The sequence below is a fragment of the Lampetra fluviatilis genome, chromosome 51, assembly GCF_964198595.1.
Source record: "Lampetra fluviatilis chromosome 51, kcLamFluv1.1, whole genome shotgun sequence".
NCBI classification, from domain to species: Eukaryota; Metazoa; Chordata; class Hyperoartia; order Petromyzontiformes; family Petromyzontidae; genus Lampetra; species Lampetra fluviatilis.
In genome coordinates this window covers 9,165,305-9,178,734 of record NC_136325.1, presented here as the reverse complement: position 1 = coordinate 9,178,734, position 13,430 = coordinate 9,165,305, and the positions used below count along the sequence as shown (strand labels likewise).

Here is a 13,430-nt window from a genome sequence, read left to right as displayed (position 1 = left end):
AATGAATATTTCACCTCATGAATATTTCCCCTCATGAATATTTCACCTCGTGAATATTTCACCTCATGAATATTTCCCCTAATGAATATTTCACCTCATGAATATTTCCCCTCATGAATATTTCACCTCGTGAATATTTCCCCTCATGAATATTTCACCTCATGAATATTTGCCCAATATTTCCCCTCATGAATATTCTCCCTCATTAATATTTCACCTCATGAATATTCATCGATTTCTAATCACGTGTGTTTACCTCGCCGGGTCCTTAGGGTTCCACAAGAAGTACAGATGGCGCCAAACTCAGGTAACCTCCTCGGCTGCGCGTTCGCGTCGTCTTGCTTATGGATCTCCTCAGTTTATCGACCCCTTGATGATGATGATGATGGGAGGGATGTTGCTGCCACTTTGAGGGCGCCGCAGCACAGTCGATAGCACCTGGTGATGCACCGTGTTGGGGCTGTTCGTACACTCGCCCAGATAAAAAAAAATAAACGTTTAAAAAATAATGGTCAAAAATATATCGATGGTATAATCTTGGTTCTTTCGGTAAAGTCACGTAGAAAGGAAATAACATAATAAAAATAAAACATAATAAAATAAAATTCTCACGACGTTTCGGCCACAACGCAAGCAGCCTTCCTCAGGTGAAGAAACAGAGCTGTCGGAAAGACAGCGTCCTATCGGTTGTGTTGGGTGGTGGAGGGGTTATATCGTCGTTAACATGTTGAACTTGTTCTCACCGTACGTAGCCAACTGCTGTAATCGGCGGTAGGCGATGATCTGAAGCAAAAAGCCACAATATTGGGTCGTGAAAGTCTGGGCATACATTAAGTAAGTAAGGCGTGCTTAGGAAGCCATCCTCCGGATACCAAGGTGCCTCGCCATGTGAATGTGGGATGACTTGTGGGAATGTCGACTTCGTTTAAGTTTCTACATTTAAATTTCGACATTCAAACTACAAACGCGCCTCGGCCGTGGCGTCTTTTGCCGCATCCAGCTGCCCGGGCCGCGATTCATGTGGTAGGAGGCCCCATTCACTCATTCGGCGCGAGTTACAAGCAGTGCAATGCACGACTTGCAATTAATTTACTTTAATTACCACTCACGGCACATGCCTTTTCCCATAACGTTACTATATTCGCGTTACCATTGCCACATTACCCATCGTTAGATTAGCGTGCAGAGAGCACATGCGCGCGTTACCATAGTTACATTGCCACGCACAAATGCAAATTCCATAGTCGCATTACCGTAATCACATTACCGTACACATTACAAGCGCATTCCCATACAACATTAAATTCCAAAGCGCATTGTAGCCCAACTGCCGTGCTCGCAACCCGTTGCAGTGAGAGTTTGCATTGTGTGCATTGTGATGTGCATTGTGATGTGCAGGCGTTCAGAGTCAGACCTCCGTGTGTATCCGTTTTGCGAACCCACTTGCTGGATTGGAGTCTTCGCTGGCACACGAATCACGCACGGCGCCTGTGTGTGTGTCAGAGAGGCTGCAGTGCAGCGCTGTGAGCGAGGTCGTGATCAGCAGGGAGCACTGAGGAGCAACAGGCTCCCATCCTGCCTGCCCCCCACAGTCCGCACGAGAACATCGGGTCAAGGGCGTCAAGAGACTCCTGAGCAGGTGACGGCGACACGGGGAGACGCACAAGGGGGGGGGGGGGTAGAGACACAGGGCACACACACACAGGGACAGGGTGACACGGGGAGACACGGAGACACACTACGAGACACAGAGGGTGGAGTGAGACAGGGTGACATGGGGAGACATGGAGACACACTACGAGACACAGAGGGTGAAGTGGGACAGGGTGACACGGGGAGACGTGGAGACACACAAAGTGAGACAGGGTGACATGACAGAGATACACCGCGAGGCACTGGGACACACTGGGAGACACGGGGGGGGGGGGGGTGGGCACACTGATGACACACAGGGGCCCAGGTTGATTGAACGGCTCACTGAATTAGACCCATAGCTATAACCATGGGAGGGAAACTTTATGACACAGTGAACATCCTATCTGCAACCCTATTATCCACTAGTGTTTTCGATTTTGCATTCAACTTGCTGAGACATATTTTGTCCGTAATGGAGTCTTCCTATAATTATCGGTTTTAATAGGTGGACAGTAAGGGGAGTCATGCAGGCATTACGAGGTATTTTCATGGATTTGCACAGATCATAGGAACCACCAGGAGCTTAACTGTACGGTACTCTAATCAGGATGAACCTTGACGTGTCATATCACATTTGCACGGGTCCTGGCAAAGTGGCAGCAATTCATCAGTTCCGAATAAAAAAATGCACATCTGCAGACATATCCAATGGATATTACACTCCAAAGTACCGTAATGTAATGGATCACTAGAGGCACGGCGAGGGGCACAGGCACTGGGACCGCTAGAGATGTGTAACGACTCGCCACCTCCACGCTTGACGATCACGGTTTCATTCACGGGTCGTATTTTGCCCCTGTGGTGGAGGAGTGATATACAGTGTCATCCAGATGTCTTGTGACCCCCAATTTAATGGTTTTAATAAACGTTACGTAAAAATAATATTAAGTTTTAGAGAATTAAATGGGGGGGGGGGTTAACAAGACATCTGGACCACACTGTACAGTGGTGTAAATATATACACCGTCTAGTGAGTGGTTGCAAGTGTCTGAACTAATCTAGTTCAGTGTCTCTACATAAGGCAGTGGTGACTGGTCTGAGATAATCTGCTGCACTTGACAGGCAATGTCAACATCACGGATGCAAAGCTGTCAACCCATACGGTTTACCTGTATTCTTGTACAGGGAAATTGAGTTTTCAGGTCCATGCAACATTCAGGCGTTTCAATACGGGCAACATTTTTTTGTCTATTTGTTTCTATTTCTCTCTTGTGATGGGACTTTGTGGAATGAACGTTGAGATTTATAAGGGCACGGAGTGACCAATAAGGTCTGAATTGGTCTGTAATAAGGTAGGGCACTGATCGGGTGTTGACAGGTATGAGGATGTATGCATTTTGATGGGGTTTTTTCGCGAATAAGATCAATGAAATTTAAGTTTATATATATATTTTTTTAAATGACCAGAACATTTAGGAGGCGTACATCCAGCAGTGGATCATTGACCATTGCTGATGATGGTGATGTACATCTTTTTTCCGAGCAGTTCTTCAAATGATTGGAACTTCTTGTTGGGATGAAGAAGTGAATTGGAAACATATGATCAGACAGCCAAGCAGAGGCATTTTAGTTTTACAGCCTCCTACAGCTGGACTCACATCTTTGTGATTTTACAAACATTTACGTATATAAAGAAATTTGAAATACGTTTGGGCCTGTTGATCGTTTGTTGTGAATCCAAAACAAACGGCCACAAAGAAAACAACTCGAATTCCTTGTGGCATTATTGGAAGCAGAGCACTGTGTAGTGAACGCTTAAAATCTGTTTCAGAAGCCTATAAATGTCTATCTTGACCAGTTGGAAAGGGTCTGAGTTTGCAAATGCACAATTATCCTTTTATAATGATCGTAGTTTTACAAATCCTCATGCACGTGGTCTTTAAGAAAGGCTGCTCTGCGTCGGATTTACCGCTCTCAGCCACCACAAATCACTGAGCAGCGTGCGCACGGTCTCCTGTGCACAATGCTGGTTGGACAAGTTTAGTGGGAACCAGCCGAGACACAGCTCTGCACCGCCTGCAGCTACGTGAACTGCTGCAGTGCACACGCTTGCGGGAACTTGCGGTTGGACCACTGTGAGTGCCTGTGTGTACATCCCGTGCACTCTGTTCCGTTTTATGTTGTAACGTTAACTCTGTTGTAACGTTCTGACCCCGTGCCTCTACTGAGCATCTGTGGAAAAAAAGCTTTATAAGCTCATCGGATTCCTCCAGTATGAATACATTTTCTGATTCTGATTGTTTCTGTAAGTAGCAGCAAAGACCAGCTGTGCGAACGCTGGTGCTGCTTGCGCGTGGGTGTCGCGTTCGCAGCCCCGCGGGGGCGCAGTCGCGTAGGCGGCGGTGGCGGCGGTGGCAGCGATGGACGCGCACGCGGGGCCCTGGCTCTTCTCGGCACTCGACGACGGCAGCGGCAGCGTGTCGTGCGAGCGCGTGCTCGAGTTCTGGCACCGCGAAGGCATTACGGACGCCGGCGCCATCCTGCAGGCAAGCGTCCACGTACACACGGGCGAATTGGTATGCATAGTTCGATAGAGCTGATTGCACCCTAGACAATTAACCAAACGAGATTGAGGCACTTGCAAAGAAGACCAGACCAAGGTGGTTTCTCTGGGAATAGTTGTTTGCATTATTTGGGTCATTCCACATTCACTCAACCGAAATCCGGGGAGATTGCCACCTCAAATTTTAGATTTTGTCGAAATTGTTTCAGTTGGAAGATGTGGATCAGGTATGAAACCTCCAGGAAAGATACATGTTGACCTTCCAAATTAAAATGTTAAAGCAACACCTGCTCACAGATGACTATGGTCAGTCCAAATAATTATTAACAACACAGTAATTGAAATTAGACAATGAATCTGCTGCCTCTGAAAAAGCAGACTCAGTAATAGGCATTCTTGATTTGATACTCTCGTGACTGCTCTTCACTTTTACTGGAGCCTGCACCCCTTCTGTTCTCAATCATTAATCATTACTTTACAATGTTAATAAATACGTATGGATTTGATGAAACAAAGTGAGTTGTAACTTAACATGCTCCTGCTTACACTTTGGTTCTTTCGGTAAAGTCACGTAGGTAGAAAATAAAATAAATCACGACGTTTCGGGCTCAATACAAGCGTCCGTCATCAGGTGGGAAATCATGGCCTGCTGCTGATGCAGACTGTTTTAAAAGGTCGTGATTTATTTTATTTTATACCTACGTGACTTTACCGAAAGAACCAAAGAGTATAGCCATAGGCATGTTGACCCCTACACTATTTTACTGCCCAGCTTAAAAATAAAAGTCTCCTGTTTGTGACTATGGCTACAAACACCAACCCATGGAGCACACACGTTCGCATTGCTCCCAATATGAACGTAGATTATCTGCAGTTCATCAACTCCCAGACAAAGTAATTAAATGGCTAAATCGCTTAAAACTGAATTCTCTAATAGCTAGTTGCTCTTCATTGGCCTTGCAAAATAATCATCATCATCATCATCACCGCCCAGCTTAATTCTGCAACAAATACGACTGTAACATCCGATGTGCTTCCCGAACCCGGAGAACTCCCGAGTGAGTTTCCCGCTCGTTGACGGCGCTGTGCACAGAGAAGAAGGGTAGTGGCCTCCCTCTAATCCCGACGGCTGCTAAGTGAGCAGCCCTTGTAATCCGCTTGTGCTTGGACTCATTACAATTACAAGTTTAAATGCAGATGCTTAAGCAGCATGGCAAGCCTGGCTGTGTATGCTGACATCACAATAAAATGCAAAATAAATCTACGCATGTTCGTGCTTCACACCAGTAATGTAATGTGTGCTACTGGTGATGCACCCAGATTCAATACAGTTGAGCACTATTCACACAGTTCACTTGCACAGTTACACTGAGCGTCCCGTCCTAGTTAATTTGGGGATATTATAAGTCGTAATAATTTGCAGCCGTTTGTTAATCCACTGTTGGACGTAAGCCTCCCCACGCTGTGTTGGTCACGGGGGTTGTTTCACCACCCTGCAGCCTGTTGATCACTGGGACTTTGGGAAGGGGATGGCCCGTTCAGATATCGCTCACCTCTAATGTTAACCAGTTTTTTAGGGTTCATAGGGCAGTGTGCTAACCACTACATCATTGCTCCCTTATAATAATAACAACTTACAGCATTTTGCCAATCCACTGCTACATGAAGGCCATGGCAGTCGTGGGAGTTGCTTGACTATACTTCACCACACTGGGCAGCGCAGGTTGGCGAAGGTGAAGCGAGCTAACTTGATTCCTCACAGTGAGGATCTCAAAAGTGTACTTTCTCCTTCTGCTCAGCATGACTTTCCATCCATATTCTCCAGATTCCTCCCATAGCTGAAGAAAAACATTTATTTCAACTGTTATTGGCCAAAGATCTCAGTGCTGATTATGTACCTGCAAAAAAATGAATAAATTCTGATTTCACATAGCAACTGTTGAACGCAATGCACCTAGAGCATGCCCCTTCCCTGCCTGTCTGCCTGCTGGTTCTGATGTGTGTGTGCGCGTGTGGTTGCGTGCAGGCGCTGGGGCTGGACTGCCGCGCCACCGTGTCCCTGGACGAGCTGTGCCGGCTTGTGGACGAGCAGCTGCCGTGCGCGGGGGGCTATGCGGCCCAGGCGCTGCTCGTGGCCTGCAAGCACGAGGTGGCTCAGCTCAGGTCGGTCGCTGTCAACATCTAAGTCTGGCCAAATCTGTTTCATTTGAAACCTTTCACCACCCGACCCAGCCAAACTAATTGTCACCCGTGCAAGCGTTTGACACGTCAATTATTTTATTCATTCAGCTCACTGGTGAGTTTAAGAACAATCCTCAAAACCAGATTTAGCATTTAGGTATGACGACATCAGGACAATGTCAATGAAATCCAGAAATTCAGTTGCTCTGTCATTCTAGATCTTGTCCTGTGAACATCATTGTATCTAATTGATAATTAGATACAATGATTGATAATTAAATTAATTGTATAAATTGTTTGTGAAGATTGTTCTGCGACTCACCAGTGAGCTGAAACATTGAAATAATTGGCTCGTTAAATGCTTATGCTCGTGACAATTACGTTTGTTAGGCTGGGTCGGGTGGTGAAGGGTTTGTTACGAGACAGATTTGGTCAGATCGGCTGGATATAATGTCAGTGGGAAAACCCACTCGTGCCGTGCAGGCCCCGTGCTGGCTCGGCACGGATGTGCCAGTGGAAAAGGGCACGGGAGGCATTCACACAAAGTGGCGGCGGGTGCTGGTGTGGGTCTCGCGCAGGTCGTGGCTGGGGGAGCTGGGCGCTGAACGCGACTCGCTCAGGGCATGCCTGCGCAGCGCGCGGCTCCACGCGGAGCAGCTGGCACGCGACGCTGATGAGCAGGTGGCCAGCGCAAACGCGCACCACCACGCAGATCTCAGGTCAGCATGCCAGCACGCCCGCCCTCCCCCCCGCGCTCACAGCCGGGAGAACTGCATTAAAGTCGCGAAGTGGGACGTAGCCTGCTCACCACTTGGTATGCCACAATTGTCTGGCGAGATCCGACCGTGTTCGTCCAGTGCTCGCCAAGCTGCGTTGGCTTCCGGTTGCCGAACGAATACGTTGTTCATCTTCTTGGTTCTTTCGGTAAAGTCACGTAGAAGGGAAGTAATAAAATAATAAAAATAAAACATAATAAAATCATTCTCACGACGTTTCGGCCACAACGCAAGCAGCCGTCCTCACCTGAGAATTATTTTATTATGTTTTATTTTTATTATTTTATTACTTCCCTTCTACGTGACTTTACCGAAAGAACCGAGAAGATGAATCCCTGCAGTCACGAAAGCTTTAAATCGAAATTTGAATACGTTGTTATCAGGTCGCACTCATTACACACAAAGTGCTTGCCACAAGTGAACCACATTAATTTCCTGATCTCGTCAAGGAGCATAAACCATCACGCAACCTCCGGACATTCTCAGAGTAGCAGCTTTTGGCTGGGTTATAGCATTGCACGCTTTCAGTTGCACTTCTGCGGCCGTCTGGAACGCTCTTCCTTCCGATATTAGGAAGCCACTGGAGATATGCACTTTTAAATCATCATCTAGATTGACAAAATCATTTCTTTATAACTGCTTTTTGCGTTTAGTTTGTTGTCCTTCACCGCACCTGCTATTAGCGCAGTTGGCTACGTACGGTGCGAAATAAGTTCAACATACATATAGACATGAGTCACCATTGAGGGAAGTTCAGCTCACTGGATGAGTGGCATTGGGTGCTCAATATCGGCACTCTGCACGCTATGGGCTGGGTTTAAATCAATGCTCATGTCCATCCTAGGTGTTATACTATCACATCCTTGTTGGTCCATGCTCAATGTGGTTTGTTTGTACTCCACGATTTTTAAATTGATCACTGACTTTGGTAAGGCAACTGATTGTGATATAGGTCAACTCTTTACCATCCTACAATACCTTAAGAAAACTTTCGATTTAGATTTTGTTTTCATTATATTAGTATGCTTTGTGAAGAAACAGTTGCTAAAATCAGTTTTTCTTCATAACAGTATATTTTTTTAACTTTAAATGTGGGTTTTCTTAGCCAATACGATTATTATTTATATTTTATAGTTTTAAAGCACGGGTGAGGAACTTTTTTGGTCAGAATTTCATGAACGCATTGGCCACGTATGAATATTATCTTGCTGAACGTGACGACATCACAGATTGGTGCCAGAAATATGTGGCACTACTTGAGCATGTTGGCACAAGACAGAGGAGAGTGGAAACAAAATTACGAAATGTGCAGTGGACACCTACTGGCTATCTGCCCATGGATCGTGGTGATGATGATGATAATGACGAACGTGCAAATCGTGTCAGGTGGTGGAGGGCCAACGACAATAATTTTCACACAAAACTACCACGTGGCCGAATCCAACAAATACGGATCGCCGCGTTGGCTACGGACAGCAACGTTTTAAGTTAATAGGACGCAGCGTTGTCAACGCAGTGGCTAGTGTCTCGAGTGGGCGAGGAAGCCGGCGTTCCGCACGCAGACACGGGGTGGCTGTTGTGGATCGCGTGGTGCGCGAGGCGGGGCTGCCGTCGGAGAGGCTCCTCATCTCCCGCGTGCGTCTCCCCGGGGCAGGCGGCTGGAGCAGGAGCGGACGGAGGCGCTGGCGACGCTGCGCTCGGAGCGCGAGCGCGAGCTGGAGCGCTCCGAGCGGGAGGAGCGCGCTCGGCAGGCGGAGTTGGGGCGGCTGCATGCCGAGCGCAGGCAGCTGCGCAGCGAGGTGGAGCTGGCGTACGCGGTGAGGCCGGCGCGTCCCCCACGGCACTAAGGCCCCGCAGAGCCCCGGTCTGGTATACAGGATGGTCGTGGGTTCGATCCCGACCCTGACACCTGCTGTGTATTTGGAGTTTGCATCTCTCTCTCTTTCTCCCTATGGTTGCGTGGATGATTCTCTGAGTCCTCCTGTTTTTACCTCCCTGTTTAGAATCAACATCACGCGTTTAGAGTATTTGGCTGCTATACATTTCCACGTGATAAGCCACTTCATTGAGCTATCATTTGTGGCCAGGTCGCTTCTGAAAAAGAGCTGTATAGCTCAGTGGGCCTTACCTGGTTAAATAAAAAAATGTTTTTTAAATCGTCCCGCCTGTGACCCCAGAGACGTCCCTGTGCCCCGGCTGCCTCGAGCAGTGCGTGGGGACCCTCTGGCGCGATGCTCCCAAGCGGCGCTGTTAAAATCCGTTTTGTTGAATTTCCAGTAGCCACGTCAACATATTTATTTTTTACTTGGTATGAAATGCTGCTTTCCAAGCGGTGTGGATTTGACTGCCTGCCACAGGAGATATGATGAGTTCAGTCGACTCTAGCAAGGGATTGGAACTTCCCACACTTGCGGGCTCATGAAGGTCCCTCCAATCCAATGATAGGGACCAGTCTCTTCAAACGGCAAGCCATTCTTAAAATTATCACAAAGTGGTACTCACTTTATCGATCCCCAAGGGGTGATGGACTGTGGTCAACACTTGTTTTTTAGGTGTTGAGATGTTAAAACACCAAATTGAAACCTTTTACAAGGCATCATGTCTGCATTAACCACAATGCTTGTGGTCAGAATGCAAACAAAAAACATACTCTGATACTATATGGATTGTCTTTGAAACTTATTGGTCCACACCAGAGACAGCTTTCTTTTGAGCCTAGTCTTAAAACGGTGTTAGACCTCAAAACAGTACTGGCAAAGGAGGTCCCATGATGTAGCAGCTCACCCCGAGCTCTCATTACTCTGACAGTGGTGTTGTCTTTGGGCTGTACGCCTTTTGGCGTCCTCTGGTCTAACACCGTTTGAGACGAGGCTCAAAAGACCAATCAGTTTCAAAGACAATGCATATATTATCAAAGTATGTTTTTTGTTTGCATTCTGACCACAAGTATTGTAGTTAGTGCAGACATGATTCCTTATAAAAGGTTTTAGTTTGGTGTTTTAACATTGCAACACCTGTTTTGTTGCCAGAAAAAGTGGAAAACCTATACTCACTTGTGTTTTTTGTTGGCTGGGCCTCAGGTGCAGAGCCTCCTACACACCTTTTAGAATGTACCACAGCAACGCCCTTGTGTGCACGCCAGAATGGGCTCGTGCTGGCACGCACGTCAGTAGTCACAGTTACAGGAAGTTTTCATATCCGACGGCACGATTCATAATTTATGTTTTGGGTTCGGCAACGTAATGATCTGACCCAATTTGTGGCATTAAGGAGCCTCGACAATGATTAGTCTCGTGTACAATCGTTTAACAACGCGCTGATTATTATTATTGTTGTATTGGTAAGTTGAAGCACAGTACTCGCAACAAACCGAGAAAATATATACGCATAATAATTGGCAAGTCGTAACGCTCGTTCACGTGGCAATTTATTTGTTTGGCTGTGTTGGGAGGTAGTGAAGAGTTTTCTAGCGACACAGATTTGGTCAGGTCATTACGCGGCCCAACCCAAAAGTCTATTGCGAAATGTAGTCCATCGTTTACCCAGCAGAGCCTCACTGAGTGTCCTACTTTGTCCCCTACTTTGGGACGTGCGGAACAGCGGTGTTCCCGGCTGGAGACGGAGCTCGCAGACGCTGCAGCGCAGTGCGCCGTTGGCCAGCGCGTGGCGTGCGACCCAGGCCTCGGGGAGCCGGAGCCAGGGGGGAGCGCCCGGCCCTCTCTTCCCATCGTACGACCGGGGGAGGTCGCGCGGCCCAGCCGGCAGTCGCTCAACAAAACCAGTGAGCGCCGTCATTCATCCACTGTTACGTGTTCTCTCTTCTCTTTCTCCTGCTCAGTGTCTGTTGTCCCGATTGTGCCACCATCGGCGTGAGACGAACCATCCATTCTGATCTTTCACAGAGCAGTCCGGCCCACTGGGATGTTTGGCCATTGGTAGTTCCGGTGTACGGTTTTTTTTATCTGTGGGAGGAAATTGGAGAACCTGGTGGAAACCAATGTAGGTAAACTAACCTGTAAATGCATTAATTTGATTCCACAGACTACTGCAAATCAGAGTGTAAAGCAACAGAGTCTCAAGAAAATGGCGTTGAGGAATGCGGCAAGAAAACCGGTCAAAGTGATGAGCCAGCCGACAAGACACCGAGCTGGCAAACCAGCGAGCACATACTTAATAATAATAATATTAACAAAACATGCCAACAAGGGATTGAGCAATGTGGTACAAAACCAGCACGCCGTTCAGAACAACCGTCTAGGGAACAATTCGGTAAGGTTTCCAGCGAGCATTGCAAGGACGAGGTCAGAGAGAAACGTGACAAATTAACCAAAGTGCGTGTTTATAATCCATCCAGTGGACAAGTCCGTAAGCTCACCAGCGCACAATCTAATGAACAGACCAGAGACCATATTGATAAACTAAGCCTTAAACACAACGTCAGGGAAACCAAAGAGCATTATAGACAAGTGAGAGAGCAAACGATCATCCAATACAGGGAACAAAGTAACATTGAAGCCAGCAAGCCAGTTCTAGCACCCACCAAGGAACAAGCCAATGGACAATGCAGTGCACAGTTTACTGAGATAGTCACTGAACTAAACGGAAAGACAACTACAGAGCCATGTACTGAACAGCACAGCGAAAAGCTCTCTGAATCGGTCAGCAAGGAGTCCGCACATCTTGCACCCGACAAACAAACCGTCGAGCTGACGAGCACACAAACCACAAAACCAGGGAGGGAAGAATCTATGGTGAAAACAAAATTGGGAACAGACACGTCAGCCAGTGAATGTTCCGCTGGGCACAATGGCGAGCAGACCAGCAAGCAGAGAAAAGAGCAGTGCAGTGAGACGTGTAAGAAAAGCGGCAAAGAACTGGGCGAGAGAGCGTGTCGACAGAGAACGACGGCGCAATCCAGTGGAGCACCTTGCGAGAAGAGGAGCGGTGGAGAATTAAGCGCTTTGGCGAGTGAACGGTCGCGGAAGTTCGGCAGCCCATCCGTAAATTCAGACGCCAAAGGGAATTGTACGGCAGCCCCACAGCGCCCCAATCCTGGGTCGCACGCCGCGGGCCTCATGGTGGCCGCTCTGGGGGCCACGCTGGACGAAGCCGTGGCTCTGCTACAGCGACTCGAGGCGTTCGCGCTGCAGCTGCTGAGCGCTTGCTGCCCCCAGGGCACGCTGCTGCTGCGCGTGCTCTGGAGCGGCCTGTACTCGCACGCCGAGTGGCTCGCTCCGCCTCTGAGCTGGCTCTACCAGGAGCTGGCTCGCGCCCGGCAGCTGCTCGCGACCGCACGGCGCCAGCACCGCTCCCTCTCGACCCTGGGCCTCGCTGCTCCGTGCGACGCGAGGGGCTCCCCGGAGCGTCCGCCCGCGTCTCGTCCGGCCGCGTGCGCCGTGGCGCTCCCGGGGCGGTCGTAGGCAGAGAGGGCGGTTTGCCAACGCCGGGGACCCGCGACGTTCGTAGAATTTCAAACTGCGCACAAATACGCCTTCACGCAAACAACTTGAAATGGGGACTCGTTGCAAGCGTCTTGTGTTCGTTCCGCTTCAGCAGCGTCTGCTATTTAAATGACACATTTGCGCATTTAATCTTCGTGAGCTAGCACTGTATGTCTAATAAGTTCAGTTACTTCTGGGCGGTAAATTATTAAAATAGGTCCATAGGCTGTGTTCGTGGTGGCTAAATGGTCACAATGGCGGTTAGGTGAGATGTTAAATCCTCCACAGGACATCGCTCGCACTTCTCCATTCCCTGTGGAGAAAGATGATGCCGCTGCCATTCTCGTGGTACTGTCATTCAATAAAAACGTTCAGAATGTAATCTTAATGCATATGACTTGAATAGACATTTAAAACACATGTCACGGATTATACAAAATCGGCGTAGACTTCCTTTGTTTAAGCACTGTTGAGACTTAAGTTGAATGTTTTAATAGGCAAACCTTAAGTCGAATGAACATATCACAGGGGCTTGTTACATTGCCTGCCTATTGCAGAATGTTGGGTATTTATGCGGTTGTTACATTTTATGCTGTATAAGAACATTTCCCAGGCGTTCTACATTAAACACTTTTAAATGTATTTTACATCACTCGTTCATCGTGTGCTCGTTGAATTGATGCGTATTGTTGTATCTGTGTGTTGCATCTTTACACAGAACATTAAACTGCACGTGAGGATATGGCAAGTATGTGTGCATGGATACATAAATCATTATTACCGTGGGCTTGAATCAATTTATGAACAATGTAAACCAAAGACTACTCATTTATT

At 47.8% G+C, this 13,430-nt stretch overlaps 1 protein-coding gene across 4 annotated transcripts; it reads left to right on the top strand.

Annotated features, from left to right (window-relative positions):
• Positions 1 to 158: 158 nt before the first annotated feature.
• Positions 159 to 13,334, top strand: LOC144948941 (ninein-like protein). Of its 4 annotated transcripts, none has more exons than XM_078878693.1 (8): positions 159 to 307; positions 1,504 to 1,639; positions 4,008 to 4,181; positions 6,225 to 6,361; positions 6,958 to 7,098; positions 8,810 to 8,972; positions 10,756 to 10,936; positions 11,197 to 13,334. In XM_078878693.1, exons 3-8 carry the CDS (start codon positions 4,056 to 4,058, stop codon positions 12,573 to 12,575), a joined length of 2,127 nt encoding a protein of 708 aa, XP_078734819.1. In that variant the 5' UTR covers positions 159 to 307; positions 1,504 to 1,639; positions 4,008 to 4,055; the 3' UTR covers positions 12,576 to 13,334. The 4 variants fall into 4 exon arrangements, with proteins under 4 accessions (XP_078734819.1, XP_078734818.1, XP_078734820.1 ...); XM_078878692.1 differs by lacking the exon at positions 159 to 307 and adding an exon at positions 1,323 to 1,351; XM_078878694.1 differs by lacking the exon at positions 159 to 307 and having other exon boundaries at positions 1,372 to 1,639; positions 8,810 to 8,965; positions 11,197 to 11,590.
• Positions 13,335 to 13,430: the final 96 nt, after the last annotated feature.

Excerpts from the sequence above, each read along its gene's own strand:
- LOC144948941 (XM_078878693.1), top strand. The coding sequence starts at position 4,056 with ATGGACGCGCACGCGGGGCCCTGGCTCTTCTCGGCACTCGACGACGGC. Across the intron at positions 4,182-6,224 it reads ACGCCGGCGCCATCCTGCAG|GCGCTGGGGCTGGACTGCCG; the intron begins GCAAGCGTCCAC and ends GGTTGCGTGCAG. Across the intron at positions 10,937-11,196 it reads GCAGTCGCTCAACAAAACCA|ACTACTGCAAATCAGAGTGT; the intron begins GTGAGCGCCGTC and ends TTGATTCCACAG.